General features: G+C 42.5%; 2 protein-coding genes across 4 annotated transcripts in view; one reads left to right on the plus strand and one right to left on the minus strand.

The window, feature by feature from the left end:
• Positions 1-11535: 11535 nt before the first annotated feature.
• ADO (2-aminoethanethiol dioxygenase) lies at positions 11536-16281 on the plus strand. The gene has a single exon (XM_008516577.2). It carries the CDS (start codon positions 12201-12203, stop codon positions 13011-13013), a length of 813 nt encoding a protein of 270 aa, XP_008514799.1. The 5' UTR covers positions 11536-12200; the 3' UTR covers positions 13014-16281.
• A 2561-nt stretch (positions 16282-18842) lies between these two features.
• Positions 18843-21752, minus strand: part of EGR2 (early growth response 2) — a 79939-nt gene continuing 77029 nt past the window's right edge. For all 3 annotated transcript variants that reach the window (XM_070563378.1, XM_070563388.1, XM_008516576.2), the window contains one exon: positions 18843-21283. In XM_070563378.1, the coding sequence (XP_070419479.1) occupies positions 20031-21283 (1253 nt within the window). In that variant the 3' untranslated portion in view covers positions 18843-20030. The remainder of the gene's footprint in view (positions 21284-21752) is intronic.

Raw genomic sequence — 21752 nt, forward strand, 5'->3', positions numbered from 1 at the left:
TTGGTCAACAATTTACTAAGTACTTTCTATCAGTAATATAATTTAGGAAATGCTGCAAAATCTCTGGAGTTTCAAGACAGTAGGAGACCACTCATTCCAGTCTATGGTATCTCATGATTGTTCTGTTGACAATACCAGGTAATTTCTGTAACATACACTGCATATGTTTAGGGAAGTATAATCTAAGAAGAACCGTATGGCATGATTCTGACTGTCCTGGACACGGTCAGATGGCTTTACCCAGTTTGGGGCAGCAGTTTTCATATTCAGTCCCTGGCTTTCTATTCACCTTTTTTTGTTGGCAGTAGTTTACAAATGTCTGTCTGAATAAATAGGGGCCAGGGTAGCTACCAACAAAGAATAAAAGGTAATTTAAGTAAAGATAACGTGAATTTAGAATCATTAAGGTTTTTCCTAGTTACTATTCCTGTGGAACAATTTAAACTTCTATGCAGTGTTTTACCTTGTCTATAATTACCACTCTGTGAAATCATGCATATCTATTAGAATTGGAAAAGCTATAGTATACATCCGGTATTGTAAAAAACAAAAAAATCTTAAGGGAAACAAGGAAACAATATTTGAAAACAGGACTGGGATCATGTTCATAGATCTCTGTATTTTATGGAGAAAAAAGGCTAAAGCAAATTATGAAAAAACACTCATATGACCATCAGTATCAGTGTACTATTGTTACTATTATCAACAATAAAAGATTATCTTTATGCGAAAGCTTGTGGAAAAATCGGAGCTGAGAGAAGAAAGGTAAAAACATAATGCTAGATTGGAAAAATTATGTTGAAAGGGACAAGTATGAAATCTGTCAGTCAGGTATAATATTAAGACACCAGCTTATATAACAGGTGTAAGTCAGATCTAAAAAAGAGGAACCACTTAAGTCCAGTTTGAGGCAAGGAACCTAAAAAGAAAAAAATGTGAGGTCAATGCGGACTGTTAAACTATACAGCCTGAAAGTAAGAACTGGTTAAACAAACAAGAATATTTTATTTTACTTTGATATACAGTTGGACTTTTTAAAACAGGCTGGATTAACCACTAGAAGGTATAAGATCAGTAACTAGTCAAGGAATCCATAACTTTACCCAGTAAGTGGTGAAATGTTCACATAAATAAATCAGGCTCTGTGCAGGTCCCTGCAAAGAAGATGCCTGTTGTCTAAATCCAGCTGTGATGTGTGACGCATTTTGGCTCCCTCACTTTAGGAAGACATCAGGAAATGAAGAGGCAAGTGACATTAGATGGGAAAAAGACAAATAAACAGACTCTATGCTTAGAGGTTGGGTCGCAGTCCAAGTGCCGTGATACAGTAATTCCATATGAAAAGCCAACCAGACAAAAGTCCAGCATGAATAACTGAAATCCTATAGCTACATGGAAGCTCAGTATAGGGAGCTACTAAGGCATTTATGAAAATATCCTGGAACCAGCTTCAGCATGCTAGCTATCAGATCTCCATGTCTCTCCCAGGTCTAGAAAGTTCCTTTTAACGGAGCATTATTTTAATCATTAGAAGGTTTGTTTTTTTTTTAACTGATTATCACCCTGAACATCTACTTAAGAGAGGTTGTGAATTTCACAAGCAGGGCCATCCCTTATGGTACCCACTGAGTGGTGCTGGAAAGCCCAGGCAGCCATCTTGTAGGCCTGAAACTGCCAGTCAGCAACATAGTAGACAACAATGGAGGAACAGCAGGCTTGACACTGCTCAGACCTCCCCCATGAGCATGGACGATAGGTTTACATGTCAAGTAATCTAGTCAACACTTCTCTAGACTTTTCCATTTCATTTACCTGTAACTTTTCAAAATTAATTTGGGATACCCATCACAGAGTGGCAAAGAAAGTACATTAAAAAACAACTACTACACAATCTACCAGAGACTTTACTGCTTTAAAAAAAAAAGGATAGGATTTAAAGATACAGGGAGCAGTAGAAAAAAACAAACACTGAAACATGCCAAGAGCAACTCAAGCTGACCCATTAAAAATGTGGTCTAAAGGGTCTTTTTAGATCCTTTCATCATTCCTTTTCCCACATATACTGCTTGCTTCCCATTCACCCACCAACTCTCAGTTCCCAAGGTAATTTTCTTCTGGGTCTTCTTCCTGAAGGACCTTGTCATAAGTAAAAAGGCAGGTATATGTTAATACCATGCTAGTTTTAGCTGAAAACTAAATTTTCAGTTTTAGTGTAAAGGGATGCTCTTCTGAGGAATATTTGCATTTTACCCAAAGGAACAAATTTCTAAGAGTACAAACTTCCAGCACTATACCAGGGCATTTGGGAAAGTCAAGTGGAATTCGGGAGCAGGCATATTCTTCCATTGTCCCCAAAAAACACTCTAAACTGGAGGTCAGCAAGGCTCTGATTCATTTATTTTCTCTCTGTTAAGACTTCACTTAGTAAAGATGGTCTAGACATCCAAATTCAACACGTTTCATTTTTTTTAATTGAAATGCTTATAAAGAAAGAAATTGTCACGGTCTTATTCTATATTATTATCAACCGGGGGTGCTTTTGTCCTCAGCCTGGGAACTTCTGTCAACATCTGAAAATAATGATGGTTATCACAATGTGGGGTGGGAAGGGCAGTTGGTGTTACTATCATCTTGTGAGTAGAGGCGAGGGATGTTGCTAAACATGCTGCAATGCACAGGACAGCCCCCACAAAAGGAATTAGCCAATCCAAAATGTCAGTAATGCCAAAGTTGAGAAACCCTGCTTTATGTGAGCTAACTGCTATAAAGTTGATATTTAGATAATATAAACATTAATGCCAGTGAAATTACTGTACCCATAGTAAAAGTAAAAATGACCATAATTTGGAACGATTTGCACCATTTTCTTAACATTTCTGGAATATCTTAATTCTGGCTCTGAATTATTTAAACTACTTTTTCAAAACAGTCAATTGAATAAAACGAAGAGGCTTTACATAGTTCATGCAAGTTTTTCTATTTTGGAAATGAGAGTTTTGATTAAAATTGGCATTTCTGAAACTCTAATTGCTAGCTATTGCTGGGGAAAAAAGGAAAAACAATATTTCCAAGACCAGCCAGATGGGAAGTCTCAAGATAAGAAATTATAAGTCAATGTTCATATTCCAATCAGAAGAAAAATTCTGTTTATACATTTTAATTCTGCTTGAGTGGCAAGCAATACATTTCTACAGTTAATTCCAACACTGCTATTAACCGGCTAATTTTCTAACATTGGGTTTAATTCCTCAAATCTTATTGGATTATTAATAAATAGAACAACATTTTTATAAGAACACTATATATCAAGGACTCCATAAATTCTAATGGATTCAGACTAGTTGCTGATATGGCAAATGATATCTCTTTGTAGATGTATAACCTGCCCATAGAAACTTAAAAATATCCATTTTTTAAAACCCATTTCTGATTGAAATATAATGAACTATTTCAGTTTACACACCCAGAACCAGAGCAACACAAATGTCTTCTTGACATGAATACCTAGTAACAGTAAGTCTTAGGAACATGACCTCCACATCTTTGGTACCTTGTGCTCTTCCACATCTGAAAGCTCGCTCTCCCCCCTTTATCACTTCCTCTCTTCTTCCTTTTCTTTTCTGCCATTTCCCCCAAGAAATGGCAGATGGATGGGAAAGACTTCGATGAAGGGATATGAGGAAAAACCATAATGATTCCTTCTGTCATCCATGAGACCGAAAACTGTCCCCAAACAGGGAAAGACGGACAAATGAAGGCTTTCACTTACTGAAATTTATCTCCAGCCCTTCCAAACATAAGACTCTTTAAGCCACAAAAAAGGCTCTTTTTTGAGGGTCTTACTTTTGGTGGATTTATGGAACTATTTCCTTTTATTCAAGTCTGCTAAAGCCACTGAGAAAGAACTCCAAATTGAGGTACATCTCTTGCTAGTTGCTTAGGTTTGACAAATAAGGCAGTCATCAAAATCAAAGAGTGTGCACTGCTTTTAAAAACCCTATTTGTCTGACATAATATAGCAGCGGGATGGCTAGGCAAATGAATGGCATTACTTAACATAATCACTTAATGTTGTACAACCAACAGTCAGGTCTCACTGCTTTATTGATTGCAAAGAGTTTGATGATAATAAAGTTGATTGTTAGTAGTTGGAGTTGTTAATGAAAGCAAAGGAACAGAACAGAGGAAAAATAGGTTTTAGCAGCCCAAATTCATTGCTAATTGCTTGTGCATTCATTATAGGCTGACCAGGGCTAATTATCTAATTAAACTAAAGCTCTGCTGCTTTAAGGAATTTCTGGAGCTGTGATGTTGGTTGTCAATTACCTCAGCAGGTCCTGGTGAAATGCATAGTTAACTCAAGGCATGTTTTGCCTTTCTCAATAGCAATACATGGCACTCTTGTTGCATGGCAATTTATGCTTAGAATGAAAAAAAAAGTTTTTCCTTAAAAAATACTGTGGAAACTTAATAATAATGGTACACTTTATTTTAAACAAGAGCTTTTGCTCATTTTACTCAGTTTACTCAATGATTTATATTCAAGAAATGTCAACATAATCTGCTTTAAGTAGAGACAACACAAACACAAAAGAGAAGTCAAATATCATTGTATGCGTGTTACTGAGTGGTCTCTTCACATGTTGTTAAAAATACATTTTAAAAGCATCTTTTGTGATGCTCTGCAGTATTTCACTGTATGGAATTATATTACTTTTTTTCTTATAATTACAATTTCTAAAATTCATAGTTACTTTAAAAAAGCTGGAAGGAAAGTGGTAAATCATCTAAACTAAATTCTTCACTTTTTTTTGGTGAAGAAGACTGGCCCTAAGCTATCACCTGTTGCCAATCTTCCTCTTTTTGCTTGAGGAAGACTGCCCCGGAACTAACATCAGTGCCAATCTTCCTCCAGTTTTGTACGTGGGATGCCACCAAAGCATGGCTTGATGAGTGATGTGTGGGTCCAAATTCAAGATCAAACCCGTGAACCCCAGGAAGCTACAGTGGAGTGCATGAACTTAACCACTATGCCACCGGGCCAGCCCCTAAACTTTTCACTTTTTGTTTGTTTGTTTATTGAAGTAGAATTGACATATAGTATTATGTTCGTTTCAGGTGTACAACATGGTGATTCAATATTTCTATACATTACAAAATGCCCACCACAGCAAGTCTAGTTAACCTCTGTTACCATAGAGAGTTATTACAACATTATTGACTATATTACCTATGCTTCACACGACATCCTCGTGACTTATGTATAACTGGAAATTTGTACCTCGTAATCCCCTTCACCTATTTCACCCACTAAATTATTCACTTTATAAATAAGGGAACTGAGGTTCCAAGAAGTAAAATGACTTACCCAAAGTCATACTGCGGGTTGCTAGAACCAGGAGTAAAACTAGTATCCCCTCAGTGGATAGTTCTTTCTTCCTTGATGTCCTGCTGTTCCACTTTCAAATTGTACCGTCATTTCTCAAGCTTTCTCTAAAGTGCCATAAGAGAGCATCTAGTTGGACCAGCCTTTGGTTTGTTTGTTTTCAAAAGAAAGCTTTGATCAGTAGCATTTCACTTGTCCAAGGAAACACATGTATTATTGTCCCTATTTATTTCAAGTCAGTCAAATGCCCCAGGACGTGTTCCATGGTGAACACTCAAGGAAGCAGGATAAAAAACAAGATATCATTTGCCTTGTCTAACTAAAAGGGAAAAGATGAAAAACTTACGGTAGATTTTATTAATCAGAGTGTTCAAGCAATTAAATTACATCCTACTGTTTTGTTCCTGGGAATCTTATCCTAAATCAGTGGACCACAAACCATCAAACAATATTTACTAAGCAACCCTTCAGAAAGGCATTTCCCAAGAAAGTTACAATTTCATTCTGAAGAGTTTTTCCCATCTTTACTTCCCTTGATACTGGGATATGGTGTCGTTCCCTGCAAAGACAAAGAACTCTGGAACCTTCTCCTGCCCCTTTCGCAGTCATTTTTCAGGCAGGCACCAGCAATGAACATACAGTTCTTTTCTGCCAAGTAAAAGAAGATGATTTTCCCTTTCACTGCCTCTTGAAGATGAACATCAACTGTTTCAACACTTGTGATTCAAATCCATTAATTAAAATAAATATAAAGTAAAAATCTCTCTTTCAGCCAAGAGGAAAAAGACAGATGGGAAAGCGGAGGAGGTGGAGATAGCTGATGTCTCCTTAGAGGGGAAAAAAAAGGGAAAGAAAAACAAGAAGCATGAAATAGGGGGAAAAAGTTAATTAAGAAAGATAAAGGGTGTTTGGATTTAATTTACAGTTCAGAACTATTTTAGGTCTCATAATAATTGCACTTCTTAAAGGAGAAGAGGAAAACCTCTCTAATATCAAATTGATAGGGGGTGTTATAATCTGAAATCACCTCTAAAAATGCTAATACCTGGCCTTTGGCAGTGCTTCAGACTGAGCACAGCAAAAGCTTCTTTTCATTACTGACCTGTGAGACCCACACCTTTTTTTCTCCCCTCAACCTCCCTCTGCATGCTCCTAATTTTTCATTTCTTTCTCCCTTGCCTCCCATTGCCTGAAATAAGATACTGGCAAGGAAGAGAAAAAAAGAATCAATTTAAGCCCTTCTCCATCTCAACCCTACATGCACTGGTCTATAGAATCACGCAGTTAGAAAACAATGTCTACAACTTATATCACACAACACAGCCTCTGCAATTTATTGGTGCAATGTGTACACCTAGAATCCAACCTGAACGCTGAAAATTCCTGAGCTTAGCATATTTAACTCAACAGCCCTACATCAAAGTGATCTGATTTCAGATAATCACCCAGAGTTAAACCAGAGTAGAGTGGGGCAGTTAGTCTATAAGATCTTAGTGGAGATAGTCAGAGCTAAGAGAGTTATGGTACAATAATCTTAGATAAACGAGATGAAAGAAAATACATATGTTCGGTTTTATCCAAACTGTCCTTATAATTATCTCCATCATCCATGTTGGGCTAATGAGACGCTGGAAGAAATCTGAGAGATCATCTCCCTGAAACATGAAGAAACTGGGATCTAGTGAAATCAAGTGATTTGCTCAGTAACATACAGCTAGTTAGTGGCATAGCCGTGCCTACAACCAGCTCTTCTGCCTTTGCATCTATTTATTTTTCTCTTACAACTTGACATTCATTCATGATAATGGATAAGAAATATATGCTAACATTTTTTAAAAACTGAAAGGAAAGCCACAATATAAACCCCAAATATTTCAAATACAATCAAGTATAAGTAAGTTAATCTAAAAGTAGGAAAATCTTTTTATCAATTTATTTACCATGTCCTATATTAACATGAAGGCAGATATAGGAGTAAGGTGGCAAGAGCTACTAGAAAAAAGAAACCTTCTTGCTTGTTTAAGAAAAAACCCAGACAACTGCAGGCTAGGAACTCTGAGCATTTGAAGATGTCAGGACTTTTGTGCCCTTTTGACTGGGTGCCAGGGTGATCAGAGGAGATGGGCAAAATGAATTCTGAAGACAGATTTGAGAAAAGCCAGAAGGTAATCTATTTTGTGAATTAAGGAAAGTAAGTCTTCATAAAGAGCAGGGTCAGGGGAAGAAGGAAGAAAGATAAAACACAAGCCTAGTTCCCAAAGAAAGAAGAGGTCATGCCAATGAGCAGGTGGAGTGAAGATAGGTAGGTAGGTAGACAGATAGAAAGACAGACAGACAGACAGATAGACAGATAGATAGACAGACAGACAGACAGACAGATAGATAGATAGGCTGGGGGCTTTTCTAGTTCTTCTTAGTTCCTGGTTAATTAAGAAACTGTTAAAAAAAAATCTCAGCTTTACTCACGCTTCTGTGTGCTTCCCTCATCCCTAAATTTAATAGTTAGACATGGGCAGGAGGTGAGATTTCAGCTTTATCAGTCTTACCTATCACCACAAAGCTGTCAACTCATGAAAAAGAAAATGTGGAGAGAAGATACCTTAAGAAATAGATTGCCAAAGCAAGAGCTCATCAGCTAACCCTGTCAGCTCCACCTACAAAAGAGTTTCCTAATCTTTACACTCTTGCCTTTCCTCTGGATCCCCGCCTCCAATCAGGGTTTCTCTGCTATTACACTCCCCCAACCACCAATCTCTGAAAAATGTAAAACAGATGAAGTCCTGCTCCTGCCCAAAGCTCTCCAAAAGCTTCTCACTGCACTTATAACAAAATCCAACTCCCCACCATGGCGCGTGACTCCCTACGACCCCCTAATCATGGCCTATACGGCCTATATAATATGGCCCTAGCCTCCCTCCCCAACTTCATCTCCCTCCATGCCCTCTGAAGGTCACTATATAGTCTAACCCCTCAGGTCTTCGTTCTTGTCCCTAATAATACCAAGCTTCTTCCCACCTGGTCAATGTCATGGTATCCAATACCCTGTTTATCAGCCTTAGGGCTATTTCCTGGTCTTGGAATGCTCTGGTCCCAGATTTTTCCATGGATGATTCCTTAATATTCAGGAGCAGCTCAAATGTTATCTTCTGGTTACCCATGCCAACTCAATTTAAAGCAACACATCACACACACACACACAAATATCACACCATGCTATCATCCTGTATTGTCTTCATAAACTTATCTGTCTGAAATTATGTTGCTCATTTATTTGTACTGTGTAACAACCTCCACTCCAAAAATACACACACATACTTGCAAATAAAGTCCTTGGGAATGTGGATATTACTTGCCGAATCCCCAAAGCCTAGAACAATACCTGGTACCCACTGGATACTCACTATTTACGGAATGATAGATTCTATGTATCCCAAACTTTCCCAAATCTTTTTTTTCTGCCTTGTGTTTCCAGCACTTGCTCACTACTACTTCTCTTTTGTGTGTTTCCTTTTCTGAATTTTTTGGTCTTCATGCTGCTTACTGCAACACAGAGGAAAACAGTACAAGGAGCATAAAACGAAAAAGGTTAATGGTAACAGAAATCCACGCAGCCTAAGCTACTGGCAATCGAGCAGAAGGCCAAGAAAGGCGCCTCTTAAGGGCGAAAGCCCTCAGGATTGATCTCATCCATTAGAGCAGCTCTGAAGGGCAGCATCAAAAGCAATTATGGAGGTAGACTGTGGCCTAAAAGAGTACTACGTGCTCTGTGGACATTAGCAGTTCCTATAAACTTCTACGTGCAAAAGAATTCAGATGCAGCAGGTTTCAATTTGATCTGCACTTTGAATAAACACGCCCAGGTGATTCTGATACAGGCAGTCTTTGGAAACTTGAACTCTTTGGCCAACAACGAATAGCAAGGACCTGAGGGGTGGTATTACCAGGTAGATGGTTTAACCAATAAAAATAATATTTTCTTTATTTCTACCTTGGAGCTGATTCTCAACACAAGTCGAATTCCATTTCAATATTTGCCAATTATTATTTAAATTCACTGGTCTTTACAGCTTTTAACTTTTTTTTTTTTGAGGAAGATTAGCCCTAAGCTAACATCTGCTGCCAATCCTCCTCTTTTTGCTGAGGAAGACTGGCCCTGAGCTAACATCCGTGCCCATCTTCCTCCACTTTATATGTGGGACGCCTACCACAGCATGGTGTGCCAAGCGGTGCCATGTCCGCACCCGGGATCCGGATCAGCAAACCCCGGGCCACTGAAACAGAACGTGCGAACTTAACCACTGCGCCACCGGGCGGCTCCAGCTTTTAACTATTTTAAAACTATGATAACAGCTACTACTATGAGACAGCTATTATGTTCTATATGCTATCATCAGTGTTTTACACATGTATCTTATTATCCCATTTTATTAATGAGCTTCAGTTAAGTACAGACAACTATTAAGAAGTGACAGATTTGGAAATAAAACACATCTGTGTCTTACTAAAGTCTGTGTTCTATGGAGCCTATATCTCCCACTAATTATAGCTTAATAGAAGTAAAACCAATAAATAAAAAGCCAGATTTGTAAATGAAGGAAGGTGATTTTTCTCTTTAAATATTCCTCACTTTAGAAAAAGATTGCATGGGTTTTCACTACATGGTGAACTTTGACAGTACATTTAAATACCTTAACAATGGCATGGCAACCTCTGAAAACGAATAAATCTTAAGAGTCCTTTTCTAAAACAAATAATCACCCTCTCAATCAAAATCACCAAATATTAAGAATTGGTTTATTATTTACGGATTTAACAGTGGTTCTCAAACCGATCTGATAATTAAGAATCACTTTGAGAACATCTTAAAAATAAAAAGTCTGGGTTTTACACCAGTTCTTTTGAATCAGAATCTGTGGGGTATGACCCCCAAATCTTTATTTTTATTTTCTTTTATTGGTAAAGAAGATTGGCCCTGAGCTAACATCTGTAGCAACCTCCCTCCATTTTGTATGTGGGACGCGCCAGAGCATGGCTTGACAAGCGGGTCATAGGTTGGTGTCCAGGATCCGAACTTGTGAACACCGGCCACTGAAGCCCAGGGCGGGAACTTGACCACCATGCTACCAGGCCGGCGCCCCAAATCTTTATTTTTATAAAGCTCCCCAGGGGCTTCTGATGAGTGAGTAGCATTCAGAAGGACTATCACCCTAGCCCAGCATTGTGCCAGTGAATTGAGGGCCTAAAAGGGTTGGGTCTGCCTACGGACATCCAACTTGTAAGTAGCATAGGAGGCTGGAAAAACAATATCCTGACTCCACATTTACTGCTTTAAACGCCAACTCAAGCTGCTGTTTTTGGTAAAAGTGTACTAATTTCTGCTCTATTATTTACTATCCTCGTGCAACTTATTCCCTCATCTGCAAACTGGGAATAACAATAGTGCCTACCTGTTAAGAGTTGCTATGAGAATTAAATAGTATAATACTCATTAGGTAATGCACTGAACGCAGTGCCTGGCATATACCGACCGAGTGCTCATTAGAAAGGTTAAATAGCTCACTAAAAAAACCACGTCTTCTTTAACTGGATTTACTGAACCACTCCAATTACAAAATGAACAAGAAACCCATGTTTAGCTTCGGAAGTCCAAAAGGACTTTAACCACAGGGTTAGGTCAAGGTCAAGAGCTTGCCAGATTCTCCCACACCATTGTTTCTCATAGACTGCTTCAGAATCATCTAGTGAATCAATTTCTGGATGACGACCAGGAATATATATTTTTTAAAAGCTCCCTTTCCATGTAACCAGGTGCTTCTTAGGCAAACCAAGGTTTGATAACCGTTAGTATACAGAATTCGTGACCACAGCAAATGGCCTCTCGAGTCTCAGCGAAAAACTATCGTGCTCTGTAACCAGAAGAGCAGCGTCATCAGACCCTGATGCAAACAACAGCTGGGGACGGCTGTGCAGAGTAACCGTAGTGATCACCAGGGACTGCCTGGACCTTCTCATCTCCTAATCAGCTTAGAAAATTACGAAAGCGCCCTCCCGTGATCCCGGTGGCAGACAGTGCTGCCTTGGCGGCTACGAGAACCTAAAGTTAGGTTAACAGCTTCCTTCCCCGGGGTAAGGCCAGAGGAAAGTGACCCTGGATGGCTGACCAGGCCCGAGCGGCGCCGGAAGGTTAACAACCCTCTGACCCATGCCTGGTGACGGCCAAGAGCCTCCACCACCCAACAGGCCAGCTGCCGGAAGTGCGTCACCCGAGCCTGCTGGGGGTGGCGGGAGTTGTAGTTAACCATCGACTTTTCTTGTGCTCCAATTCACCTTTTTTCTCAAAGAAGCAAACATCCTAGAACCGTAAAGAAGGTGGCTTTATGACCAACAAATCTAATCCTTCCGTTTTCCAGCGGAAGGGAACGCTCTCAGAGCTCATGCGGCATACTGAACTACAAATCCCAGCATGCTCTGCAAGGCGCCCGGAGCGCCGGGCCACCGTCGTAGGTGCTGGCCGCATGAATGGAGCGTCCGGCGTAAGGCAAAGCCCGCCACCGTCCGCGCGGCCGGTACCTGCTCCCGGAGCGTGTGTGCGGGTGTGGGCCGTGCGCGTGCGCGCTCAGAGGGGGCGCGAGGCGGGCGCGTGGCTGCTGAGGTGGGCGGCAGCGGTGCTGCGCGCCGGAGGAGCCGGTAGTTGCGGGGCCTCCCGCCTCGCTCGGGGCTGCCAGTAGCCGTGGCGGCCGCCGGGGACCGTAAGGGGCGGAGGAAAGCAGGAGGCGGAGGGGCCCGGTCTCGGCACTCGTTGGAACAGCCGAACATGCCCCGAGACAACATGGCCTCCCTGATACAACGGATCGCCCGCCAGGCGTGCCTCACCTTCCGGGGCAGCGGAGGCGGGCGCGGCGCTTCCGACCGCGGCGCGGCGCCAGGCCCCGAGGCGCCGATGCCGCAGGGCTTCCTGGAGAACCTGAGCAAACTGAAGAGCCTGCTTACCCAGGTCCGCGCCGAGGACCTGAACATCGCCCCGCGCAAGGCCACGCTGCAGCCGCTCCCGCCCAACCTGCCGCCGGTCACCTACATGCACATCTACGAGACGGCCGGCTTCAGTCTCGGCGTGTTCCTGCTCAAGAGCGGCACGTCGATCCCGCTGCACGATCACCCGGGCATGCACGGCATGCTCAAGGTGCTCTACGGCACCGTGCGCATCAGCTGCATGGACAAGCTGGAGGCAGCCGGCGGGCAGCGGCCGCGGGCGCCGCCGCCGGAACAGCAGTTCGAGCCGCCGCTGCAGGCCCGGGAAAGAGACGCCGTGCGGCCGGGCGTGCTGCGCTCGCGGGCCGAGTACACCGAGGCCAGCGGCCCCTGCGTCCTCACGCCGCACCTGGACAACCTGCACCAGATCGACGCCGTGGACGGGCCCGCTGCCTTCCTGGACATCCTGGCCCCGCCCTACGACCCCGACGATGGCCGGGACTGCCACTATTACCGGGTGCTGGAGCCCGTCCGGGCCAAGGAGGCCTCCGGCACGGCCTGTGATCTGCCCCGAGAGGTGTGGCTCCTGGAGACCCCGCAGGCCGATGACTTCTGGTGCGAGGGGGAGCCCTATCCAGGTCCCAAGGTCTTCCCTTGAAGTCGTCGGCGCCCGGGCGTCGTGGGCCAAATGCGTGCCCTACTCAGATCTGATCTTGGCTGCCTGCGACCCACCGCAAGGGCTCTCTCTCTACCCCCAGGCCTGGGCGTTGGATCTACTGCCAGGGCTGTAGCCACTTCCTCGGGAGCCTTGGGAAGCGCGGGCGACTGGACTGCAGCCACCCGGCATGGTCATGGGGGCGGGGGAGGCTAGGTTGTTTCCTGGCTCTATCACTGCCACCAGGATTTTGATTTGGGGGGGAGGGGGGCAGGGGACTATCTGAAGCGCTTCCATCCTAAAGCCATAATGAAAATGTTCTTTCCTCTGTTCTCCATCTTATAAGAAACACACTAAATGGTCCCCACATTGGGTAAATAGCGTTTGTTTTCCACTTAGGTCTTTATGACCTTTTCCTCCTTATTGTTATAGTTTTAACTTATTGAGTGCATGACCCGGTGGTTTGAATTGCTTTTAGTTCAAGTCGTTGGTAAAAGCTAGGTTTAAAAAGATAAGCTACTATTTAGAGTGAGCTGTCTTGCTTAATTAATTTGTTGTGGAAATTAAATCATTTTTCCAGAATTGGGGGATTACCCCCAAAAGATAACTATGCATGTAGAGGACAAGATTTATTTTCTTTCCTCTCCTTGCCCAGTAGCCACATCTGGTTTACTGGGGCAGCATCTGCTAAGAAATTCAGTACCTGCATATTACAGTGACAGATGGTCACTTAGAGCTTATCTTCCCTATGAGTCTCCAGATTTGTGAGTTGAGCAGGTTTCTTGTTGCAGATTCATCTTTAATGCAAAAACTATGTATTATCCTCAAGTGACTTTTTTGTTTTAGTGCACTTTAAGAGATGATAGGGCAATTCTCTGTTTTCTAACCAGAAGATTCAGAGGAGCTGAATCCATACACTTCCAAACAACTGAATGTAAAACACTCCTAGCCAGCTGTTGAATTCCATGCCCCTATTTACTTCCAGTATTTTCCTGCTAAAGTAGAGAAAAATGTTGATGACTGTTTCAGATTTTCTCAGGAGCTCTAATGTTCCGGAGGGCTGATGGTTCCAGCTGTGTTGGTGGCAGTGTTCTCAGAACCCTCTCCCTCACACAGGAGATAGCCAGTGCTTGCTTCATACAGGGAGGTTTTCTACAGGAAGAGAGAGGAGGCACAGATGATCAAGGCTGGAGAATTGAGAATTAGCTATACAGCTGGCCATTTTAGGGCACCAAAACTCGAGGCAAAACACTTCCCACTCTGCCCCTCTTGAAATAAACAGTTGTGCTGTCTGTGGCTAGTTTTGTTTTTGTCCTTTTAATAGGCTGAGCAAGTTTACCTTGTTTACAAATGTATTGACACCCTTTGCATCAGGCCATGGAGCACTATTGTTGCCCCCCTTTTTACTCTTTATAGGACTCTTTTTCACATACTTTTAATAAAAACAAACTGTAGAAATAAACACAGTAAAATTTGCCCAGCTGTTGTCTAAGCCCTCTTGATTGACTTGCCCATGTGGCAATCGAGTTCTAATATCTGTAATAAAGGGACATTTGCTATTGGTGGAAAGTGTTGACCCTGTAGGGACACAGTATGTGCCTTTCCCTCTTTCTGCAAACTGAGTTACAGAGGCCCAGAGTGAAGGAATATTTGTTCCCAGTTCTTAAAACAATGAATAGGCAAATTCTTGATGCATTGGTTTTTTTTTTACCAAAAAGATGCTTATTCAATGTGACATGCCACTATGTTGTAAAACCTAAAGCAGGCATAATGCCAACTATTTCCTCCAGGGTTACTAAAATTGTTTTATGGTGGCTTCACGTTCTGGTGGTGTTTAGTATACTTTGGGGCCGTTTGAAGGAGTTCTTCAGGTCGTTTGCTTTGAAAATAAATTCTAGAGATACACATGATGATTTTCTTAGAAAATGTCTCGAAATGGATTTTTTCCATAGCACAGCAGTGAACGTCTATGGTTATCCATCACATACCCACCTGTTTTGAATTATATTGTAGCAAAAAGTTGATTTACTTATAAAGATTGTTCATAATGATGTTTATGTTATAATATAACCTGGAGTACGTTAAACTAACCTACAAAAACTCATTCTGGCAAGCGGACAGTAATAAAGGAGGAATTGTTTTTCCAAACTTCATTAAGAAAAGTTTTAAAGTTCTCAAGAACAAGCAGGTTGAATGAAAAAAACTAAGGTGCTTTTCGGAAGATTAACTGAAATAGTTGGAGGCCAAAATAGCAATATGATCTCTCTCTAGTTCAATAAAAACAGTGAAACTTTTGGTTCACTAATAAATTCTGAGTAAATTAATGCTGAAAACAAAAATGTAACTTGTTTTAATGAGCCACATTCTTACTACAAAGACAAAATGTGGTGCAGAAAACCCTTGCACCTCTGCATAAACCATTAGTCATGATTGACTTCACGTGCTGCTGTTGTGTTTCCGTATACTCCTGCAATATAGACCATATTTTATTAACAACTGTGAGAAAAAGTTGTCTTCTACAAAGACTAATGAGCACAATGATAGTAATCACTTAACTTTTCTGTTGAATAACAAATGCAATAATTGCCTCTCATGGGTGCGAAGTTGTCTGTCTAAACACTTCCAAAGCTTTTTAATTCTCTGGTTATATCTATGGAGTTACAGTTAGATCGGTGGAGAGTATTGTGTACCTATCTACTTACATCTTTTTGAGAATTGGTTTTTTACTAAGCCTGATTTGCATGGATTGAGTTTACACCAACTGCTGTTTATTAATGAAAATGGTGGGCTTATTTTTAAAGTATTATGTGTTTGTCAACAGGAGCAGGTTCTCTGACCTTTTAACACTAATAGCCTTTCTCCCAAAATCCACACCTTTCATTTCTCCTTTTGCATTGTCCTCTTACAGGTGCCTCAGTCTTGGCATCTCATGAGGACTCTGTCATCACTCATCTATTCCAAATGACTGAATCTTGTGCTCTAGCTCTACTGCTCAACGAAGAAGCAATATATCTTTAATTCAGGGCTCTGCCCGTTACTGTTCACTAATCTGAGGGCACTGCCAATCCCATAACTCTCCTGGTCTGAATTCAGAATTTGAGGTTGCAAACAGAAGCTGCCCACTGATCACTTCGATGCAATGAGGCATCTATTGTGAAGGAAATCTTTTGTTAAGCCCTATATAGATACTGAATCCTCAGATCCAGGAATATTTATATTTCTGATCTAAAAATCAGTGTACTTATGAAAAATAAAGGCATGTTTGAAATTGTTTAGATGTAAATCTTATTTGGTTATTGCAGAATGGAGAAGGAAAATATTACTTGCTGTCATGTCTACATTTTGATTACTGTTAAAGGTTCATGGTCTATACTGTAAGATTATGTTGTACTAAAACCTGGTGGCTGCCTGCGGATTCTAAAGTCCAAGTAATAATATAAACTTAAAATTAATAATTTATTTCCTTGAGAGTGAGCTTTGAAACAGTCTGATTGAAAACACATCTGAAACTTTGTCTAATCATACTATTCTGCTACAACAGAAGAAAGCTTTTATATTTAACCTAAGAAAAAGAAGCTAGTGCAAGAAAACAAAACTTTCATCCATGAAGGAAAGAATCTTTGGACTTAAATATTGTCTTTCCTTTTTCTGTAAAGCTTGTTTAATTCGTTTGGACTGGCAGCATTTTAGGCACTTGGGATGATGCTGACCATTCTTCCCCCCCACTCACACATACACACACAAAATCACACTGTTAAAACATTACTGCAGCCATTTTTAATATATGCCAAACAACTTGCCTTAATTTCATTAGCAGTTAGGATATTGAAATTAAATAGCCTGGTTTATGAGTAATTGAAAACCTTATTTAGGTTTAAGAGACCTATTTTTAATGTGCACTGAACCATTGCAAATGCATTATGATCTTTAAGAAAATACTTTCTAGAAGTTTATTTTTAATAAGAATTCCCAGTAACAACTGAAATACATCAATCATATTCAGTGAAGCATATTGAATATAAGATGTAGACTTACCTTTATATGCTTTATTTCTTAAGCAAAGTAAAAAAACAATGAGACACCTGTGAGAAGTACCCTGAATGTTTCAAGCCGAGAGTAAAATCTCATTAAAGATTGACTTAACGTTTTGAAATCAAGGAGTAAAAGCCACAAGTTGGCTCCGAGGTGTGTTCCTTACGTATGTTACGCCACTTCACCAACTCCACATCAAGGCAAAAGTGATCAACCAATTTGACTATCATCAAAATATATTTAATCTTATTCTTTTAAAAACGATTTTAAAAAAAGACTTTTAGTCTCTTGCTTTGTAAACAATTGTTTACATTATCTTGATTGAAGGTGCTCTGAAATGAAAATTTGGCAAGATAATTATAGATCTTAAACAGATGTACTGTATTTTAATATGGTGAAATTTTGGTAAGAGGGAAATATTAAAAACGCAATTATCAAAATGTGGCATTGTTTTATACATATTTATACATATTGTTTTATACATATTGTTTAACAAAATTGGCCAACAAAGATGATAATATGCTGACAAGCTAGGAAATGTTAATCTAATGGAATAACACTTGTCACCAGAACAACCTGACACTGAAGTTTAGAAACTTCTATTTCATAGTTAAGAGGTATTCTGCATCTTTGAAATATGGACAGGGAAGAAAAAAAGGTTAGTTACCTCCACAAATTAGATCTCAAATTCTAATGCTGCTAAGGGCAAAAAGTAGTTTCCAGGAGTAGCTGTCGCTCTCTGCTGTTCTAAAATACAGGCCATCAGTTATCAGCCATGTCTGAGGGAGTCTAACAGTGGCAAAGCACAAACAGACGACAGGGTTTTCAGATGCTGTGGCTAAACGGTGGGTCCTCCAACATGTTACACTTGTGTAAGGATCCAGAAGGAGTGGGTGAACTTAAATGATATTTAGGCCCCAAATTTCAGAGTAAAGATAACTTCACAAAGACACAATCCATTTGCTTTGTGTGATAGGTAGATTACTATTTTTTGGTCAATTTAGATTTTAAAATCACTACAAAAGGCTTGCAGTAAAATGAACCCTACGGTGTATTTTTGCAAACCATCATCCAGTACCTTGGGGGTCCATATTTGCCTATTTAATTTGGATTGTCTTTGAGACTTTCGTACATAGATCTTACCTAATGAGGTGGGTATTTTGACAGTCTCTAGACCCACCAAACCTATGGCAGATTAATGATCCTTCCGAATACGGGTAATGGGCAGAGAAGGCTGGAGAGAAATGAGTCCCGGGGTAATTCCTTTGGCAACCCATTAATGCTGTCATCAGCAGTGTCTGAGTGAATTTTTGATCTAAAGAGATGATAGCACTTTTCAAAAAGTTTTCTGTGGTCATGAGACTAATCCTGGAACCTGAAAGTCATCTCCAGCTTGACCACGCCACCACACTTTCCACAAAGCCACATCTCGTCTGAGATCCTGGCCCTGGTCAGGGTTCTGAAAGCAGCCGCCGCAAATGTGTAGTCTCCGAGTGGGCACTTGTTTGTAAGTATTTATTTTCCGGAGCCCACTCAGGAGCAGAGAGAAGCTATAGGCTGTTAGAGAGGACGGAACAATGAGTCAAAACAACGCCTCCCCACTTTTACACTAATGCATGGGGAAATCCCCGGAACACTAGCATTTGATTATGAATGGAGATTGCTTTGGGGTGAGAGGGCTGTTGAGAGGCTAGCAAAGAAAATCTGGAGATGCTGGCTTGGTCAAAGCACTGAAACCCCCTGGAAGACTGCTGATTTCCCACCCAGTAAACCTTTCATAAATGATTTTTGCAGCAAAAGTATTGTTGAAAAGTATTTATTTACACTATAGTCATAAACGATCCATTATCTGAACTTCAGTTAGTGGTTTCGCATTAGAATAAATCATTTATATTTCCACAACTATTAAGAGCTAATAACCAAACAAGTCAGCTCCAGTAACATTATTTACATTCTTATCTGCAAGTCGACTACAAAGGTAACACTTTTAAGTCACAAAACAGAGCATACAAAAATATACTTTCTAAAAAAAATTCCAAATATTAATAGGCAGAAATATACAGCCATAATAAACCCAGGGAGTGATTTTTTTTTTCCATAGTAAGGCAACCCATTTACATGCAGACCCTGTAACATTGTCTACATCACACAAGGCACCAAGGACATTTCCAACACAATTGCATGCATCCTAGTTTCAGACTATATGTACATCCCCCTTTAAATAAGTTAACCTCTGACTTATTTCAAGAGATCATAAATGCTTTTTTTCCCAAAGGTTCAGAACTTGCTTAACAGTGCACATCAAAAATACACAATATCTGAGTAGATATACACTGAAAAAATAGTCTTTACGTTTCTCAGACAACTCAAAAAGGAGCAGATATTGCTATGGCCCTCCCATCACATTGCACTTACATTCTCTGAGATTATAATACATATTGCTTAAAGGGTTGAGACGACTAGATAAGCTTTGATTCACTGTTCTAGGGCCACAGAATGCAGCATAAAGGCCATGCTTCACTCACTGTACAGCGTCCCCCAAATCAGGCCCAAGCCATAAAGTGCACATCAGTTTTGCTTCTGTCTTTTTGCCGTCCCCACCTGAAGGGATCAGCATCTCCCAATCTACTGTAGAAAAAGTCTCAGGTCAATTCTGACATCTAGAGTCAAGAACCTGTAACCAGTCAAAATAAGGGCGGGGGGGGGGCATGGGGGAGCAAAACTTAGTCAAACAACCCTCTAAAGCAGGGTCAGGCCTCAGCCCTCTAGGCCAGGGGCCCCCACCCAACCCCCTTCCAAGCCTCCCCATTACTTGGGGTGATAGTCAACTCACCTAAGAGAGACTAAAGTGGGCTAAGAAGTTTTAGGAAGGACCTGCTTCTAAGTGGAAAGGGGGGCAGGAAAGGGTGGTAGTGTTTGTCGTGCAGCTTGAGCAGACGAAGGGCCTCCAGGGCCTCAAGGAGCTGGTGTGTCAGCCTGAGTCTCATCTCAAGGTGTCCGGGTCCGAGAGGAGCAAGGGGCGAGGGACCCTCCACCAAGAGTGCCGCTGTTGCTGCTGCACAGGGGACCCCCAGGCTGGGTGCCTCCCGTGCAGGAGGCTGTGGAGGCGGCTGGCACCGATGAGGAGGGGGCACTGCCTTTGCGCTCCTTCTGTCTCAGATGGATCTTGGTGTGGCGCTTCCTTTCATCACTCCGGGCAAACTTGCGGCCGCAGAAGTCACAAGCAAAGGGCTTCTCGCCAGTGTGGGTGCGGATGTGGGTAGTGAGGTGGTCACTGCGGCTGAAGTTGCGCATGCAAATCCGACACTGAAAGGGCTTGTGCCCTGTGTGGATTCGGATGTGCCGTGTGAGCTCGTCGGAGCGGGAGAAGCGCCGGTCACAGCCCTCTGCTGGGCATGGGTAGGGCCTCTCATGCACTGGGGTCTTGCTAGGCCTGTTGGGGTACTTGCGAGGCCTCAGGATGGGCCGCAGCGGCAGGTGGTGTGGGTTATAGGCTGCAGCAGCGGCTGCTGCTGAGCTGCTGCCAGGCAGCCGGGGTCCCTCGCTGCCTCCACTGGCCCCTGGCCCTGTGGCCCCAGCACTGGGGCCCCCCAGGGTAAAGTTGCGTATGGTGGAGAGTGGAGTGAGTGGAGGGGGGACTCGCAGGGAGTCCAGAGGGCAGGGAAAGGGCTTGCGGTCTGGGCCAGCTGTACCGTGTAGGTCTCTCTGGCACTGTGATGGGAAAAATCCAGGATAGTCCGGGATCATGGGGAAGAGACCTGGGTCCGTGGCTGGCTTGGGGGACGGGTAGGAAGGAGGTGGTGGGTAGGCCAGAGAGGAGGAAGTGGAGGTGGTGGCTGGTGACAGGAACGCCGAGGGGTCCTGGTAGAGGTCTCCCACACAGCCAGAATAAGGAGGAGGTGGTGGTGGCGGAGAGTAGAGGTGGTCCAGGTCAGGCTGGGTCTGGGACATGGTGCACACACCCAGGGGTCCTGTGGCCAATGGGTTGGGGGAGGCAGAAGTGACGCTGGATGAGGCTGTGGTCGAAGCTGGGGAGGTGACCCCTTGCAAGATGCCGGCACTCACAATATTGATTATGCCTTCTGGGTAGCAGCTGGCACCAGGGTACTGGGGGTCAATGGAGAACTTGCCCATGTAAGTGAAGGTCTGGTTTCGGGTTGCAGAGACAGGAGCAAAGCTGCTGGGATATGGGAGATCCAAGGACCTCTTCTCTCCGGTCATGTCAACGTTGATCATGCCATCTAGGGAGGGAAAAGGAAGAATGGAGGTGGAGCAATGAGAATGCAGCCAAGAATGCCTTTTTTCACCCTCTCTCACATGGGTCCATTCCCAAAGCCCAGGATCCTAGCACTGTAGAGCTGGGGCAGAGTCCAACAGGTGGGGAAATTGCCACCCAGAGACAGTAAGAGAAGGCTAGCCCAAGATCCCACTGTGGTAGCCAGTAACAGTCTGGGACTCAAACTACCTCCAGGAAAGCAGGATGAGCTACTCCCAACCCCCACATGCAGCCATCTGTGGCTCTAGTCCCCAGTAAAAACACCCAATAATAGCAACAACAATATTAAAAATTTCCCATCTGCCTGGAACTTGTCTCCCTCTCCTTTGCCTGAAGGTCCCACGGCCGGGGATCCAGGACAGAAATACCAAGAAGACTGATCCCAGCCAGTGCCACGAAGCTGCCAGCCCGAGAGGGGAGCCCGAGAAGGGAGT

The sequence above is a fragment of the Equus przewalskii genome, chromosome 1, assembly GCF_037783145.1.
Source record: "Equus przewalskii isolate Varuska chromosome 1, EquPr2, whole genome shotgun sequence".
NCBI lineage: Eukaryota > Metazoa > Chordata > Mammalia > Perissodactyla > Equidae > Equus > Equus przewalskii.

Coding starts and splice junctions, on each gene's coding strand:
- ADO (XM_008516577.2), top strand. CDS start 12,201: ATGCCCCGAGACAACATGGCCTCCCTGATACAACGGATCGCCCGCCAG.